Raw genomic sequence first — 19,539 nt, forward strand, 5'->3', positions numbered from 1 at the left:
TGTTCCATGCTGGGAGTAGTAGTACTACATAAAACATTTTTTTTTTTTTAAAGAAAAAAAATTGTAAAACACACACACTTTATAAAAAGTTTATTAACATTTTGTTATAAAAAAAACGTTTAGTTAAATACGTTTTTTTACATCCCTACTGCATCCTTTTTATATTTTTTATATTTTTGGTACCCAACTAATTTTGTACAAAGAACGCCAAAGGGGCCAAAAAAGGCAAATTCCACACAAAGGTAAAAACGCAAGAAAAACGCCAAACGCAGGTAAAAACAGTTTTTCTGGCATTTTTAAGCCCCAAAAAAAAACCTCAGTGGAATTCTAGCCTTACGCTTGTATTTATTGTAGTAGCAAAATAAGCCTTACATTTTTAAACCATTAAAATTTTGGGTGAAGTTCACTCACCATTTTATGAGCCAAAGGCTTAGTTCACACAGCAGAATTTTGGCGGAATTTCTATTTCTTTAAACACAGAATTCTGCCAATATTCAAGCCCCATTGACTTCAATCATTTCACTCTTGGAGCCAGGCAGCACAATTGGGTAGATTTATCAAAACCTATGCAGAGGAAGAGTGGTGCAGTTGCCCATAGCAACCAATCAGATTGCTTCTTTCATTTTCCACAGGCCTCTAAAGAGGCCTGTGGAAAATGAAAGAAGCGATCTGATTGGTTGCTATGGGCAACTGCACCACTCTTCCTCTGCACAGGTTTTGATAAATCAACCCCCAATGTCTTGGCCGGCCCGGCATGTATGTTGTATTATGTTTAAAAGAAATTAAAGTCGAACTGTAATGATTATGTATGAAAAAAAAATAAGTTATAAACGTAGCCTCAGAAATAACATACAAGGGGACTGTAATATATACACTTGCTAATGCATTCATTTTAGCTTGATCTCTTCCTTGCACAATATCCCAGACATCACATTCAGGAACATATAAATACAGCTTCACTTATTCACTGCTTAGTTATGTTTTCATTGACTAATAACATTTCTAAATTGCGTATTTAATGACCTCGTAGCCTTTATTACGACACCAAGTGTTGCAAAGAGTCTAGGAATTGATTATGTAATACCCGGTTTCTCCACTAGGTGTCAGTATTGTAAAAGTTGGATGTCGGTCAATGCATTGATGAAAAAGTAATGGAGAGAAGTGAAAGAAGCCAAACAAAGTGAAGGGAAGAGATGAGGAGCACGCAGGTGATCAGTGGGGATGAGGACAGAAGGCACAGCATGTGGACTCTATGATCCTGGGCGGATGTGAAGCAGTCTATCTGCAGGTACATGAATGGCTTTCCTGTGTGTGTGGGGGAACATGTGCTCCTCTAGAACAAAGCTGAGAAAGATGAGATGGAGATCCTGGACCCCCCTCTGCAGTGCTGGGACTCACATGAAATGGATTATACAGCCCTGGGATAGCTGCTAGTCCAGCACAGCCAGAGTATAGAAATGTGAGGACCTATGTCACCCTGAAAAGGAATGAACATAAATGACACCTGAGAGCCTAGGGCAGGAGCTGGGGAGCAAATCAGCATTTTCCTGGGTCATAGGTTGGATGTTCTGATCCAGAATGTTGTTTAGGATGTACTAAACTGAGGTGAAGGGCAGTATGTAATGGGTAACGTATACAGACCAGGGGTCATGGGCAGGATGTACAGACCAGGGGTCATGGGCAGGATGTACAGACCAGGAGTCATGGGCAGGATGTACAGACCAGGGGTCATGGGTGGGATGTAATGGGTAAGTTATACAGACCAGGGGTCATGGTTAGGATGTAATGGGTGAGTTATACAGACCAGGGGTCATGGGTAGGATGTAATGGGTAAGTTATACAGACCAGGGGTCATGGGTAGAATGTAATGGGTAAGTTATACAGACCAGGGGTCATGGGCAGGATGCACAGACCAGGAGTCATGGGTAGGATGTAATGGGTAACTTATACAGATCAGGGGGTCATGGGCAGGATGTACAGACCAGGAGTCGTGGGCAGGATGTAATGGGTGAGTTATACAGACCAGGGGTCATGGGCAGGATGTAATGGGTGAGTTATACAGACCAGGGGTCATGGGTAGGATGTAATGGGTAAGTTATACAGACCAGGGGTCATGGGTAGGATGTAATGGGTAAGTTATACAGACCAGGGGTCATGGGTAGGATGTAATGGGTGAGTTATACAGACCAGGAGTCATGGGTAGGATGTAATGGGTAAGTTATACAGACCAGGGGTCATGGGCAGGATGTAATGGGTAAGTTATACAGACCAGGGGTCATGGGCAGGATGCACAGACCAGGAGTCATGGGTAGGATGTAATGGGTAACTTATACAGATCAGGGGGTCATGGGCAGGATGTACAGACCAGGAGTCGTGGGCAGGATGTAATGGGTGAGTTATACAGACCAGGGGTCATGGGCAGGATGTAATGGGTGAGTTATACAGACCAGGGGTCATGGGTAGGATGTAATGGGTAAGTTATACAGACCAGGGGTCATGGGTAGGATGTAATGGGTGAGTTATACAGACCAGGAGTCATGGGTAGGATGTAATGGGTAAGTTATACAGACCAGGGGTCATGGGCAGGATGTAATGGGTAAGTTATACAGACCAGGGGTCATGGTTAGGATGTAATGGACTGGGATCTTGGATGGGATGTACTGACCAGGGGTGATGGGTGGGATGTTGTGACAAGGGGTCATGGGTGGGATGTTCTGGCTCAAAGGGGGAGATTTATCAAAAACTGTGCAGAGGAAGAGTGGTGTAGTTGCCCATGGCAACCAATCAGATTGCTTCTTTCATTTTTAAAGAGACCTGTGAAAAATGAAAGAAGCAGTCCGGTTGCCATGGGTAACTGTGCCACTCTTCCTCTACACCAGTTTTGATAAATCTCCCCCAAAGTGTTGGGTAGGAGTCTGACATCTGTGTAGGGTGTAATGATTGGAGTCTTAGGTAGAATGCGCTGTGGAATTTAGATTGTGAACCCCAATGGGAACTGGAACAGATTTAAGTGATGACAAGCTGAAATAACTTGAAACAATAGTAATAATGAAAAAAATCACTGAAAATGAACTGGTAAAAATCAGACCTTCATTTTGGTTCAGCAGAACCACGTTAAAGAACAAAATCATGAAACTGCACTATAGTACCCTGAACTATTCTCATTCAAAAAAATGTATCCCCTATCCGCTCGGACCCCCCCCCCCCCCCCCCCCCTGCGATCTTCTGCACGGAGCCCCGGCTCTTGCCTGGAGCGGCGCGTCACAATCATCGCCCAAAGCAGGGACCACCACGCCTCCTCCATATAGCTCTATGGGAGAGCCATAGATAGTCAAACGGCACTCCCATAGACATATATGGAGGGGTCGTGACGCGCCACTCCCGGGGAGAGCCGGGGCTCCGTACAAGAGATTGTGGTTGACCCCAGCACTCAGATCCCCTGTGAGCTAAAACATAGTTTTTTTTTTTTTGTATGACCGATCTCCTTTAATATTTGGTTGCACAACCTCTTGAGACAGTCACTACAATCAAGTGATTTCTGTCACTCTCAACGAGACGTCTGCACTTGTCTCCAGGTATCTTGGCCCACTCCTCATAGGATCCTACTCTATTGTCTCAAGTGTGAAGGTGTCTTCTCCAGACTGCATGTTTTAGCTCCTTCCACAGATGTTCAATAGGATTCAGATCAGGGCTCGTAGAAGGCCACTTCAGAATAGCCCAATATTTTTCTCTTTACCATTCTTCGGTGTTTCTAGCTGTGTGTTTAGGGTCATTGGGGTAGACTTATCAAAACCCGTTTAAAGGAAATCTGTCACCAGTGTCACCTGCAATAACCTGTGGGTACCGACAGGTAGTGCAGGTGACCCTGATGACAATGGTACTTACCTTGTCCTGTTCCGTGCAGTGCTCAGTGATGTCACCGCTGCCTTTAACCCCTTGGGGACGGAGCCCATTATGACCCTAAGGACGGGAGCATTTTTTGCAAATCTGACCACTGTCACTTTAAGCATTAATAACTCTGGGATCCTTTTACTTATAAATTTGATTCCGACATTGTTTTTTTGTGACATATTCTACTTTATGTTAGTGGTAAATTTTCGGCGATACTTGCATCCTTTCTTGGTGAAAAATTCAAAAATTTCATGAAAAATTTGAAAATTTTGCATTTTTCTAACTTTGAAGCTCTCTGCTTATAAGGAATATGGATATTCCAAATAAATTATATATTGATTCACATATACAATATGTCTACTTTATGTTTGCATCATAAAATTGATGAGTTTTTACTTTTGGAAGACATCAGAGGGCTTCAAAGTTCAGCAACAATTTTCCAATTTTTCTCAAAATTTTCAAAATCGGAATTTTTCAGGGACCAGTTCAGGTTTGAAGGGGATTTGAAGGGTCTTCTGGTTAGAAATACCCGATAAATGACCCCATTATAGAAACTGCACCCCTCAAAGTATTCAAAATGACATTCAGTCAGCGTTTTAACCCTTTAGGTGTTTCACAGGAATAGCAGCAAAGTGAAGGAGAAAATTCAAAATCTTCATTTTTTACACTGGCATGTTTTGTAGACCCAATTTTTGAATTTTTACAAGGGGTAAAAGGAAAAAAATCCTCTCAAAATTTGTAACCCAATTTCTCTCGAGTTAGAAAATACCTCATGTGTATGTCAAGTGTTCGGCGGGTGCACTAGAGGGCTCAGAAGCGAAGGAGCAACAATGGGATTTAGGAGAGTGAGTTTTTCTGAAATGGTTTTTGGGAGGCATGTCCCATTTAGGAAGCCTCTATGGTGCCAGAACAGCAAAAACCCCCACATTGCACACTATTATGGAAACGACACCCCTCAAGGAACGTAACAAGGGGTACGGTGAGCCTTAACACCCCACAGGTGTTTGACAACTTTTTGTTAAAGTCGGATGTGTAAATTAAAAAAATATATTTTTCCAATAAAATGCTGGTTTTTCCCCAAATTTTACTTTTTTACAAAGGGTAATAGGAGAAAATGCCCCCCAAAATTTGTAATCCCATTTCTTCTGAGTATGGAAATACCCCATGTTTGGACGTCAAGTGCACTGCGAGCGAACTACAACGCTCAGATGAGAAGGAGCGCCATTGAGCTTTTAGAGAGATAATTTGTTTGGAATGGAAGTCGGGGGCCATGTGCATTTACAAAGCCCCCCGTGGTGCCAGAACAGTGGACCCCCCCACATGTGACCCCATTTTGGAAACTACACCCCTCACAGAATGTAATAAGGGGTACAGTGAGCATTTACACCCCACTGGCGTTTGACAGATCTTTGGAACAGTGGGCTGTGCAAACAAAAAAATTACATTTTTCATTTTCACGTACCACTGTTCCAAAAATCTTTCAGACCCCTGTGGGGCGTAAATGCTCACTGTACCCCTTATTACATTACACGAGGGGTGTAGTTTCCAAAATGGGGTCACATGTGGGTATTTATTTTTTTGCATTTATGTCAGAACCGCTGTAAAATCAGCCACCCCTGTGCAAATCACCAATTTAGGCATCAAATGTACCCGGTGCGCTCTCACTCCTGAGCCTTGTTGTGCGCCCGCAGAGTATTTTACGTCCACATATGGGGTATTTCCGTACTCAGGAGAAATTGCGTTACAAATTTTGGGGGTCTTTTTTTCCTTTTACCTCTTGTGAAAATAAAAAGTAAAGGGCAACACCAGCATGTTAGTGTAACATTTTTTTTTTTACACTAACAGGCTGGTGTAGACCCCAACTTTTCCTTTTCAAAAGGGGTAAAAGGAGAAAAAGACCCCCAAAATTTGTAGTGTAATTCCTCCCGAGTACGGAGATACCCCATATGTGGCCCTAAACTGTTTCCTTGAAATACGACAGCGCTCCAAAGTGAGAGAGCGCCATGCGCATTTGAGGACTAAATTAGGGATTGCATAGGGGTGGACATAGGGGTATTCTACGCCAGTGATTCCCAAACAGGATGCCTCCAGCTGTTGCTAAACTCCCAGCATGCCTGGACAGTCAGTGGCTGTCCGGAAATGCTGGGAGTTGTTGTTTTGCAACAGCTGGAGGCTCCGTTTTGGAAACACTGCTGTACAATACATTTTTCCTTTTTATTGGGGGGGGGGACAGTGTAAGGGGGTGTATATGTTGTGTTTTACTCTTTATTAGGTGTTAGTATAGTGTTTTTAGGGTACATTCACACTGGCGGGTTACGGTGAGTTTCCCGCTAGGAATTTGCGCTGCGGCGAAAAATTTGCCGCAGCTCATACTTGAAGCAGGAAACTTGCTGTAAATCCGCCCGTGTGAATGTACCCTGTACGTTCACATGGGGGGGGGACAAACCTCCAGCTGTTTCAAAACTACAACTCCCAGCATGCACGGTCTGTCAGTACATGCTGGGAGTTGTAGTTTTGCAACAGCTGGAGGCACACTGGTTGGAAAATACTGAGTTGGGTTCTGTTACCTAACTCAGTATTTTCCAACCAGTGTGCCTCCAGCTGTTGCAAAACTACAATTCCCAGCATGTCTGATCACAGAAGGGCATGCTGGGAGATGTAGTTATGCAACAGCTGGAGGTACGCAACTACATCTCCCAGCATGCCGAGACAGCTGTTTTCTGTGTGGGCATGCTGGAATTTGTAGTTTTGCAACATCTGGAGTGCTACAATTTAGAGACCACTGAACAGTGATCTCCAAACTGTGGACCTCCAGATGTTGCAAAACTACAACTCCCAGCATGCCCAGACAGCAAACAGCTGTGTGGGCATGCTAGGAGTTGTAGTTTTGCAAGATCTAGAGGGCAGTATAGAGATCACTGTGCAGTGGTCTCTAAACTGCAGACCTCCAGCTGTTGCAAAACTACAAATTCCAGCATGCCCACACAGCAAACAGCTGTCTGGGCATGCTGGGAGTTGTAGTTTTGCAACATCTGGAGGGCTACAGTCTATAGACCACTATAGTGGTCTCAGACTGTAGCCCTCTAGATGTTGCTAGGCAACTACTCACCGGCTTCCGTCGCATCCGGGAGCCGTCCTCTTCTGCCGCACGCCGCCGCAGATCTCCGTCGCCGCCGACGATCCCCGTCGCTCCGCTGCCTCCGGAGGGGTAAGTGGACTCCGACGCCGCTCCTCTTCGTTTTCCCCGTTCTGCCCCGCCTATTGTGGGAGGGCAGGACGGGGAAAACGAAAGTAAACCCCTCCGACCCAGATCTGCTATTGGTGGTCGTGTCTAGACCACCAATAGCAGAGATAGGAGGGGTGGCAACCCTGCCACCTCACTCCTATCGCTTTAGGGGGATCGTGGGTGTCTTAGACACCCGCCATCCCCCTTCTATTCCGGGTCACCGGGTCACCATAGACCCGTAATGACCCGGAATCGGCGCAAATCGCAAGTGTGAATTCACTTGCTATTTGCGCCGATCGCCGACATGGGGGGGTCTAATGACCCCCCTGGGCATTTGCACGGCGGGGGCCGAAATTCCCACGGGCGTATGGATACGCCCTTCGTCCTTAAGTACCAGGACGCAAGGGCGTATGCATACGCCCTTCGTCCCCAACAGGTTAAAGGAAGAGTGGTGCAGTTGCCCATAGCAACCAGATTCCTTCTTTGTTTTTTTCATTGGCCACTTTAAAAAGCAAACTGGTTGCTATAAACAACTGCACCACTCTTCCTTTACCCAGGTTTTGATAAATCTCCTCCATTATTCTGTTTGAGGACCTATGATCTGCAGCTGAGACCAGCCTTTCTGACACTGGGCAGCACATTTCGCTTGAGAATGCCAGGATATTCTTGAGATTTCATGGTACCCTGTACAGATTGAAGACCCTCTGTACCAGGTGCTCCATGCTTCACAGTAGGTACAGTGTTCTTGTATTCGTCGTTTTTGTGTGTGCGAACATAGAGCTGATGTGACTTGCTGAAAAGCTCCAGATTTGTCCAAAGGACATTCTCCCAGAAGGTTTGGGGCCCTTTGGACGGATGAGACAAAATTTAAGCTTTTGGCAAAACATTGGACTATTCTGAAGTGGCTTTCTATGAGCTGTGACCTCAATCCTATTGAACATCTGTGGAAGAGCTGAAATATGCGGACTGGAGAAGCCACCCCTCAAACCTGAGACAGCTGGAGCTATATCATATGAGAAGTGGGCCAAGATACCCGTATACAAGTGCAGTACTCTCATGTTCACATGGCAGAAATTCTGCTATTCCATTCAAATTCGGTTCTGCAAAGCTTGCTGTGCTCAAAACACAGAATCCTGATGAAATGGAAAGCCCCATTGAGTTCAATAGGATTCTGCCTGGAATTCTCCAACATTTAAAGACCTATTCAATGCTTTTGCAGAACCCGGAAAGCAGAATTCCATAGTGGAAATTCTGCCATGTGAATGGGCCAGCGGACTCCCCATTCAATTCAATGTGCAGTCAATTTTGCAGAATTTCCAAGAAGAATTTTCTGGGGAAACTCTGCAAGGAAATTCTGCCATGTGAACATAGCGTCATTGAGAGTTACAGATATCACTTGCTGCAAACCTTTATTTTTGTACAAGGCACTTTCATTATTATTATTTTTTTTAAATGATTCTTTAGGACCACCTTTCAAAAGCAATGCATGATTCAGGTAATTTTAAGCAAATTTTTACTCATTTTTACTTCTGTCAATTTCAAGTTATTTTAGGCAGCACTGTTGGTTTTTCTGTTTTTAACGATAGGGTACAAACAATATTGTCCATGTTTGTATGTACTTACTGCAGTCTTGGGTAGGATGTGCTGACCTGGAGTACTGGGCAGTATGTAGTCAGCTGGGATCAGGGGTGGGAATTACTGAGGACCAGAACTGATAAACATTCATCTATCTTGTGAATAGGTGATAAGGCTTTTTAGTGACACAAAGTTGGATACTTAGCAATTGTCACATGGTAAAAGCTGGTAATGCAATGCTATGAAAGAGGTACTCCAGTGGAAAACAATTTGTAAATATCTTCTATTAAAAAAAATCTTAATCCTTCCAGTACTTATCAGCTGCTGTATGCTCCACAGGAAGTTGTTTAGTTATTTTCTGTCTGACCACAGTGCTCTCTGCTGTCACCTCTGTCTGTGTCAGGAACTATCCAGAGTAGGAGCAAATCCCCATAGCAAACCTCTCCTGCAGTTCCTGACAAAGATGTCAACAGAGAGCACTGTGGTCAGACAGAAAGATCTACTCAACTTCCTCTGAAGCATACAGCAGCTGATAAGTACTGGAAGGATTAAGATTTTTTAATAGAAATAATTTACAAATCTGTTTTAACTTTCTGGAGACAGTTGATGTTTTCTACCGGAATACCCTTTTAAAGCTGTGTTATGTTAATCCTGTGATTTTTGCAGTGACTTGCATGGCACTGCATAGCACGAGATTGAGGCTGTTGTCACTCGTGCCTTTTTTTTTTGTCAGTTTTTGTGCCAACCACAGGAACAGATGCAAAATCAGGAGGATTATCTGTTTTTTTTTACTATTTCTTTACAGTTTTTTTCAACAGATTGTGGAGCGCTACTGATTTTTATTAAAATCCAAATTTTGTTTTTTTAAAGAAATAAGTAGAATGCTGGAAAGTGGGGCAGCTGTGGATATATTAGGAGATTTATCAAAATTTGTGTAAAGGAAGAGTGGCGCAGTTGTCCATAGCAGCCAATCAGATTGCATCTTTCACATTTCTTTAAAAATGCAATAAGCAATCTGGTTGCTATGGACAACTGCACCACTCTTATTCTACACAGGTTTTGGACAACTGCACCACTCTTATTCTACACAGGTTTTTATAAATCTCCCCTGTAGTGTTTTGTTTCTTTTAGAAACCTAATGGTTAGGAAATTATAGTTTGTAATTGGATTGAAAACTGGGTCAAGGACCATACAGATTGTAGCGGTCAATGATTTCTACTCTAAATGGTCCCTGGTTAAGTGGTGTACCCCAAAGTGCAGTACTGGGTCTCTATCTGTGATGATGGTGAAACCTTCTTTCCTCTAGACCAGGGGTACTCAACTGGCGGACCGCGTTCCAGATCCAACCACCCGCTGAATCTCCCCTTATTCATTTGTAGCGGTGTCCTTAAAACACCGATACAAATGAATAGCCGTGGCCTGGAGTAAGGGAATACTGTGTCCCTGCCCGGCGCTTCTCCTGTGATGCAGGCGGTGCGATTAGCACTGCCTGCATCATCTGCTCTAGCCAAGCCTGACAAGAAGAGGCCAGAGCAGCGGAGCAGCGCGGGACCTGGGACGGGAGCAAAGCTCTCAGGTAAAAGTTTGTGTTCCCAAACTTTTGACTCTCCAGTTTTTGTAGAACTATAGCTCCCATGATGACCACCTGTCTGTGCATGATAGGAGTTGTAGTTTGCAACAGCTGGAGAGTCACAGTGGCAAAGTTTATATGTCGGCACAGTGGCATCATTAACTCTGTGGGGCACAGTGGCATCAATAATTCTAGGGGCACAGTGGCATCATTAACTTTGTGGGACACAGTGGTATCGGTAACTCTAGCACTGTGGCATCATTAACTTTGTGGGGCACATTGGCTTCATTAACTGTGGGGCACAGTGGCATCATCAATTCTAGGGGCAGAGGCATCATTAACTTTGTGGGTCACAGTGGCATTATTAACTTTGTGGGGCACGGTGGCATCATTAATTCTGTGGGGCACGGTAGCATCATTCTTTCTGTGGGGCACGGAGGCATCAATAATTCTGGGGGCACAGTGGCATCATTAATTCTGGAAGCACGGTTGCATAAATTTGGGGGCACAGTGGCATCATTCATTGTCAGGGCACAGTGGCATCATTTATTCTTTGGGGCACAGTGGCATCACTGGCATATTGTGAGGGTACAGTGTGCGGCAGTATTATATTCAGGGGAACAGTGTGTGGCATTATTATATTCAGAGGGTACAGTGTGTGGCATTATTATATTCAGAAGGTACAGTGTGCGGCAGTATTCAGGTCATACATACTCCACACTTCAGTCGCTCGTTTGCTCTTTCTTTTATGGCACTGAGGCCGAGCTGAAGGCCTTAACGTTCAGCTCGGACCTTCACCAGATGGCAGACCTGAATAAGCGGACGCTCACTAAAGATAGTTGAGTACACCTGCTCTAGACGTAGAGAATGCCCACTTGTCATGGTTACAGACCTAGATGTAAAAAGATGACTCGAAAGATCTCTGTACTGTCCATTCATATATTTGTACATTGTGATCAGATTGCCTTTAACCCCTTAAGGACCTAGGGCGTATGGATATGCCCTGGCTCCCTGGTACCAAAGGACCCAGGACGTATCCATACGGATTGGGGTGACTGCTGATATCTATCAGCAGGCACCCCGCGCAAATGCCCTAGGGGGTCATCAGACCTCCCCATGTCGGCGATCGGTGAATTCGCACCGACCATTTGTGCCGATTCCGGGTCATACAGATCTATGGTGACCCGGAATATAAGGGGGAATGCGGTTGTCCAAGACACCCACGATCCCCCTGAAGGGATAGGAGTGAGGTGGCAGGGGTGCCACCCCTCCTATCCCTGCTATTGGTCGTCAAGAAGCGACGACCAATAGCAGATCGGGGGCGGGGGGGGGGGGGGGGGTTAACTTTCGGTTTCCCCGTTTTGCCCACCCACAATAGGCCGGGCCGAATGGGGAAACCGACAGGGACCGTCGCTGAAGTCCACTTACCAATCAGCGGCAGCAGCAGCCAGCGATCGGCGGTGGGGATCGACGGAAGAAGAGGACGTCGATGCGGCTCCCTGGATCCTACGGAAGGCGGTGAGTGGCCTAGCAACATCTGGAGGGCTACAGTCTGAGACTACTATACAGTGGTCTCTAAACTGTAGCCCTCCAGATGTTGCAAAACAACAACTCCTAGCATGCCCACACAGCAGTTTGCTGTCTGGGCATGCTGGGATTTGTAGTTTTGCAACATCTGGAGAGTCACAGTTTGGAGATCACTGTGCAGCGGTCTCTAAACTGTAGCTTTCCAGATGTTGCAAAACTGCAAATCCCAGCATGCCCAAACAGCTGTCTCGGCATGCTGGGAGTTGTAGTTGCGTACCTCCAGCTGTTGCATAACTACATCTCCCAGCATGCCCTTAGTTTTGCAACAGTTGGAGGCACACTGGTCGTATTTCAAGGAAACAGTTTAGGGCCACATATGGGGTATTTCCGTACTCGGGAGAAATTGCACTACAAATTTTGGGGGGGCTTTTTCTCCTTTTACCCTTTATGAAAAGGAAAAGTTGGGGGCTGCACCAGCCTGTTAGTGTAAAAAAATTTACATTTTTACACTAACATGCTGGTGTTGCCCCATACTTTTTATTTTCACAAGCGGTAAAAGCAAAATAAGACCCCCAAAATTTGTCACGCAATTTCTCCTGAGTATGGAAATACCCCATATGTGGGTGTAAAATGCTCTGCGGGCGCACAACAAGGCTCAGAAGTGAGAGCGCACTATGTACATTTGAGGCCAAAATTGGTGATTTGCACAGGGGTGGCTGATTTTACAGCGGTTCTGACATAAACGCAAAAAAATAAATACCCAGATGTGACCCCATTTTGGAAACTACACCCCTCATGCAACGTAACAAGGGGTATAGTGAGCCTTAACACCCCACAGGTGTTTGAAGAATTTTCATTAAATGCTGGTGTTACCCTAAATTTTTCATTTTCACAAGGGAAAAAAAGGAAAGAAGCCCCCCAAAATGTGTAACCCCATTTCTTCTGAGTATATAAATACCCCATGTGTGGACGTCAAGTGCTCTGCTGGCGCACTACAATGCTCAGAAGAGAAGGAGCGCCATTGGGATTTTGAAGAGAAAACTTGTCCGGAATTGAAGGCCACGTGTGTTTACAAAGCCCCCATAGTGCCAGAACAATGCCCCCCCCCCCCACATGTGACCGCATTTTGGAAACTACACCCCTCACAGAATTTAATAAGGGACGCACTGAGTATTTACGCCCCACAGGTGTCTGACAGATTCATTCAAGAACATGCGAGTGTAAAAAATGAAGATTTTGAATTTTCACTTTGCTGCTATTCCTGTGAAACACCTATAGGGTTAACACACTTACTGAATGTCATTTTGGATACTTTGAGGCGGGAAGTTTTTATAATGGGGGTCATTTGTGGAGTATTTCTAATATGAAGGCCCTTCAAATCCACTTCAAAACTGAACTGGTCCCTGAAAAATTCAGATTTTGAAAATTTTGTGAAAAATTGGAAAATTGCTGCTGAACTTTGAAGCCCTCTGATGTCTTCCAAAAGTAAAAACATGTCAACTTTATGATGAAAATATAAAGTAGACATATTGTATTTGTGAATCAATATATCATTTATTTGGAGTGTCTGTTTTCCTTACAAGCAGAGAGCTTCAAAGTTAGAAAAATGCAAAAAAAAAATTTCATCAAATTTTGGAATTTTTCACCAAGAAATGATGCAAGTATCAACAACATTTTACCACTAACATAAAGTAGAATATGTCATGAAGAAACATTCTCGGAATCAGAATGAAAAGTAAAATCATTCCAGAGTTATTAATGCTTAAAGTGACAGTGGTCAGATGTGCAAAAAATGGCCGGGTCCTTAAGGTGAAAATGGGCTGGGTCCTTAAGGGGTTAAGCTGTGTAAGTAACTCCAAATTTAATTACCTGTCTTGGTACTGCATGAGAACCATTTAATTACCTTGGTCACCCTCCTCTGCACCTTCTTCAGTTCAGAAATATCCTTCTTGTATACAGATGCCCATAACTGAACAAAACATTCCAAATATGTTCTGACTAGAGATTTGTATAGAGGAAGATCTGTGCCTCTTTGGATGATGATTTTATTTGCCTTAGCAAATGCTGCTTGGTACTGACTACAAATGTTGAGCCTACTGCCCACCTATACCCAGTGTGTTACGATATATATCATTTTCTATTTTGTTTACAGCCCAAGTACATAACCTTACATTAATCCACATTAAATTGTATTTGCCATTTCTCCACCCAAGCCTCCAGCTTCCAAATTCCACTGTAGTATTATATTATCCTTCTCTGGCTTGGTTGTCGTACATAATTTGATGTCAAGTACAGATAGTGAAATTCTACACCGTAAGCTGTCCACGTGGTCATTACTAAACATATTAAAAAGAAAATGAGCCAAAACTGACCCCTAGGGTACCCCACTTGTGACTGTGACCTAACTGGAGTATGTTTCATCAATACATTTCCTGTGTCCTATCTGAGCCAGTTACTAACCCATTTCTGCATATTTGCCCCTAGACCCAGCACTTTATCATATGCCTTATAAAAATCCAGATACAACATCTTAGGTTATTTTTAAGATACTCTGGTATAGCATTGCTCCCAAATGGATGCCATCTGGACATGGTGATTTGTGTATTTCAGTGTTTTAAGGCAGCATTTCACTTCTTGGGTTATGCAGGTGAAATCTGATGGATACTTTACATAGGCCCTTCTCGTGTCATCTGTCATTGACTTTTGCTTTGTAAATATGGTAGAGGAGAAGGTGTTAATAGATTGTGGCGAGCACCTCAATGAGAAATGTTACCCCTCCAGTTCAATAATAAAGACCTCTCTTTTAGTCAGCACTCTGCTCTATATGTAGGGAAAACACTCTGAAATGGCTCTACAGATCTTTTACTTTAGGAGAGATTTTGGCTTGGTAATTAAAATTCTCAGTCATGTTCTCAGATTTCCTAAAGGGAATGTTGCCTGCAATTGTTGCTTCCATAATGTAGAAAAATGCCTTTATTCTCTGGTGTCAAGTGTCAAAAGGTGTTCCCAATTCCCTGTAGGGCTAAGGGATAAATAAAATAGATAAATGTAGCTCACTCAATAATGTAAACCTGACTGAGTTTAGTTACTAGACCTATACCCAGGGCCTCAAAAGTGCAAAATTTTTTAGATAATTTGTTAGTTTCTAGGGGTAAAAATGATAAATCATTTTATTAAGGTTATATGTTTTCAAGTGTCTGGAGTAGAGGTAAACAACAGTTGCCACAGGGCCCTCACCCATTACATATGAATATTACATTGTTAGATATGAATATTATTAATGTTAATAAAAATGTATTACAGTATTTTTATTTATTTCAGTATTTTTCTCAATAAAGTAGGAGTGAGTCAACCTAAGAAATGAATATAAAACAAAAATAAAGAAAGAGAAACATAGCCGCACACCCACAATTTGTATTTTCATCTACTTGCTTCTCAGCAAATCATCACAGCAACAATGGCTGCCACACCAGTGGGAACACCTACCATCTGCTCCCTGCCAGAGGGCTGGGAGATTGCTAAGAGGATACCCATATGCAGTCTCCTGCTAATTAAAAATGCCTGGGCAGAATGGGTGGGGTGGAGTGGAGTGCTGGCCATGAATGAGGGGAGACTACAATGTACAACAAAAATAGAGAAACAGAAACACAGCCGCACATCCACAATTTGTATTTTGATCTCCTTGCGTCTCAGCAAAATTTAAAAAATGAACAGGTTGTTAGTATACATTTTGATCAAAAAGTACAAGCCCACTCACCACATCGAGGCCACCTAGTCAGAGTGGGTCCCTAACCTAACACTGGCGGAGCAACACCAAGCCCACAGCCCACAGGGGGAACGACCCATTGGCCAGGCAGCCCCACTGCTGCCCAACCAAGCTCCTGACACCACCCCACAGACAAAGCATCACAGCAACAATGGCCGCCACAGAGCACCACACCAGGCGTGAACACCTACCACCTAAAAAATAAATACATTTCCAATAAACTGCCTTAAATTGATGTCCTTGGAATCATCAAAGATTCTAAATTCATCCAATGTTGTGTGCTAATTGTTTTCACATTTATTTTCCAGTAAGCTTAAACCTGTTAAGGACAATGCACTTAAGGACCAAGGGCGTACCTTGTTGGTTTTGAAGTGCAGGAGAAAGATGAAAGATGTCGGCAGCTCAGTGGAGCCAAAATGGTGGAGGAGGGTACCTTTACTTGCCTCCTGCCGCCCGATTGCCGATTCAATTATGTAGCCTGGCTTAGTGATTGCATATTAAAGTCCCCTATGGGGACTTAAAAGAGTGTAAAATAAAAAATAGTTTCTAAAATCATATAAAACCCCCTCCCCTAATAAAAAAAATCCAATCCCCCTTATTTTCCCACTTTACAAAAAAAATAAAGAAAAAAAATAACATATTTGGTATCGCCGCATGCCTAAATGTACAAACTATTAAAAAACGTAAACACAAAAAAATACCACCAAAAATACAGATTTTTAAGCACATCATATACTGGAAAAATAATAATAAAAAGCGATCCAGAAGTCCCATCAGAACAAAAATGGTACCAATAAAAACTACAGATCACGGTGCAAAAATTAGCCCTCATACATCTCTGCATACACCATATACAGAATAGTAAAAAAGTTATATATATATATATATTTTTTAAATAGTACAATAATAGAAAAGCTATATAAATTGGGTATTGGTTTAATTGCACTGACGTACAGAATAAAGACAATGTGCGTGAATCTTTCTGCGGACATTCCGGAGAATGTGGGCACTGGCGCTAGGACCGCACGGGAATGCTATGCATTCCGTGCAGTCTCCGCACAAAGAATGGACATGTCCCTGTGCGAGGTACCGCGGCACCGGTTCTCAAGCCCGATTTGTATCGTGGACTACAATCAGTATATGGGGGGAGTTGATCTCTCTGATCAAGTCTTCAAGCTATATAATGCCATGCGCAAAACCCGGGCATGGTACAAAAAGGTTGCAATCTACATGGTCCAGGTTGCCATGTTCAATGCATTTGTACTATACTGGAGCGCTGGCAACACAGGGAGAGTTCTCAAGTTCCAGGAGGTGCTCATAAAGGCCCTGATCTTTGGTGGTCAGGGGGTAGCGGCCCCGAGCACTTCCAGAACTGGTGGTGCCAGGATCGTCCCTGGCCAACACTTTCCAGGTGAGGTTCCCCACACTGGAAAGAAGGGACGATCCCATAAAAAATGCAATGTGTGTCGCAGGAGGGGGATTCGGAAGGACACCACCACTCAGTGCGACACTTGCCCCGATCATCCGGGCCTCTGCATTAAGGATTGATTCAGGGAGTATCAAACTTCCATGGAGCACTAAATTTTAAAATCATCTTTCTCCCTTTTAATTCCACTTGATTTGACCCCAATGTACCTGTCCCCAGTACACACTATCCTCCAAATTTTACCCCCCCCCCCCCCAAGAAAAAAAACCAAGCCCAATAGCATAATACCCCTGATACGACCTCTGGTGGTATTGGGTCATGTGTCAGTCATTTGCATTGGGGGTTTTCAGGTTGCCTCAAATGTGCAGCGCTCTCTCTACACCTGAGTGGGGTGCGCATTTGGGTTAACAGAATAGGGACGGCCACACACGTCACATTCCCAGAATGATGAATCAGAGTATAGGGTTTCGGGCGGGCATAATTTTTTACTTTTGGCTATACTCTGGGGCATCATTCTGGGTACCCAATTTGCAAATTATTATGAAAATTGCAATTTTCATTTTTCCTAAAACTACCCTTCATCCATTCCTGGAAAATAAATCTAGGAAACGCCCGTCCATTCAAAATATGGTCACATGTGGCTGTTTCTTTTTTTTTTCCTCTTAATGTATGTAACCATCAGGCCTCAAATGCGCAGTGCTCTCTCCTCCCCTGAGCGGTGTGTGCATTTTCAGGTAACCGTTTAGGGATGGCCACCCAAAAAAAAAACATTCCCATAATGATGAAGCAGAGCATAGGGTTTGTGACGAGCACACGTTTTACTTTTGCCTATGCTCTGGGTCATCATACTCCATACACAAATAGCATATCAGTTGGAAAATTGCAATTTTCATTTTTCCAAAAATACATTTCATCCATACCTGGAAAATAAAAGAAGAAAGAAAGAAACACCCGACCATTCTGAATGTCCACTTTACCCCTATAAAGATTCCACAGGGGTTGTACTTTCTGTAATGGTGTCACATGTGGGTGTTTCTTTTTGTATTTTCCTCTGAATGTATGTAACCGTCAGCTACTGATATGCCATAGGCCTCAAATGCGAACATTGCTCTATGAGTCTTGAGCCATGTTATGTGCCTCAACAGCATGTTACGTCCACATATGGGGTATTCAGGAGAAATTGGGTTAAAAAAATTTCGGGATTTTTCTCCTATTAACCCACTTTTTGGTTTTACAGCCCACTGATCCAAAAACCTATGAGGTGTAAATACTCACTGTACCCCTTGTTACGTTCCTTGAGGGGTTTCATTTCAAAATTCAGGTCACTTGCTAGGATTTTTATTTTAGGTCAGAACCTTTGCCATTGCAGGGCAAATCCCCACCTTAGGCCTCAAAGGTGCTCGGTGCTCTCTCACTCATTAGCCCAGTTGTGCACCCACACAGCATGTTACATCTACATATGTGGTATTTCCTTACTCGGGACAAATTGGACTCCAAACTTTGGGGGGCTTTTTCTCCTATAATCCCAGTTAAAAATGAAAAATGTTGTGCAACAGTAGCAACAGTAGTAGTTAAAAATCAGATTTCTAATTATTACGGCCCACTGTTCAAAAAACCTGTGAGTAGTAAATACTCATTGTACCCCTTGTTACGTTCCTTGAGGGGTGTACTTTCCAAAAAGATGGCACAGTTGGGGAGGATCCTCTGTTCTGCCACCATGGGGGCTTTGAAAATGCACATGGCCCCCAACTACAATTCCAGCCAAAACAGCGCTCCTTCTTCTGAGACTTGTAGTGCCCTCGCCGAGCAATTTACGTCCACATATGAGGTATTTACTTATTCATGAGAAATTGGGCTACAAATTTTTGGGGGATTTTTGTTCAATTACACCTTGTTAAAATTAAAAAATTGGGGTAACACAAAAACTTTAGTGTTAAAAATCTAATTTTTCACTTTTACAACCCACTGTTCAATAAACCTGTGAGGTATAAGTTCTTACTGTAAAGTTTATCATGTTCCTTGAGGGGTGTAGTTTCCAAAATGGTGTCACATGTGGGGGGTTTCCGCTGTTCTGGCACCATGGGGGCTTTGTAAATGCACATTGACCCCAACTTCAATTACAGCAAAATTATCCCTCCTACAGCCAAACAGCGCTCCTTCTCTTCTGAGACCTGTAGTATGCTCGCCGAGCAATTTACGTCCACATGTGAGGTATTTACTTATTCATGAGAAATTGGGCTACAAATTTTGGGGGTTTTTTGTTCAATTACACCTTGTTAAAATGAAAAATTTGGGGTAACACAAAAACTTTAGTGTTAAAAATCTAATTTTTCACTTTTACAACCCACTGTTCAATAAACTTGTGAGGTATAAGTTCTTACTGTAAACTTTACAATGTTCCTTGAGGAGTGTAGTTTCCAAAATAGTATGCCATGTGTTTTTTTTATTTTTTTATTTATTTATTTTTTTTTTTTTGCTGTTCTGGCGCCATGGGGGCTTCCTAAATGCAACATGCCCCCCCAAAACCATTTCAGCAAAATTCTTTTTCAAAAAGCCAA

At 43.3% G+C, this 19,539-nt stretch overlaps 1 protein-coding gene across 5 annotated transcripts in view; it reads left to right on the forward strand.

Annotated features, from left to right (window-relative positions):
• The first annotated feature begins 649 nt into the window (after positions 1-649).
• Positions 650-19,539, forward strand: part of GDPD2 (glycerophosphodiester phosphodiesterase domain containing 2) — a 182,164-nt gene continuing 163,274 nt past the window's right edge. For 4 of the 5 annotated variants that reach the window (XM_056537825.1, XM_056537827.1, XM_056537829.1 and 1 more), the window contains exons 1-2: positions 650-756; positions 1,101-1,288. In XM_056537825.1, the coding sequence (XP_056393800.1) occupies positions 1,253-1,288 (36 nt within the window). In that variant the 5' untranslated portion in view covers positions 650-756; positions 1,101-1,252. Of the gene's footprint in view, positions 757-1,100; positions 1,289-8,588; positions 8,613-19,539 lie in introns of those variants that run through there. The other variant, XM_056537826.1, reaches the window with a different exon arrangement.

Source organism: Hyla sarda, chromosome 9 (genome assembly GCF_029499605.1).
Source record: "Hyla sarda isolate aHylSar1 chromosome 9, aHylSar1.hap1, whole genome shotgun sequence".
In the NCBI taxonomy this organism is placed as follows: domain Eukaryota; kingdom Metazoa; phylum Chordata; class Amphibia; order Anura; family Hylidae; genus Hyla; species Hyla sarda.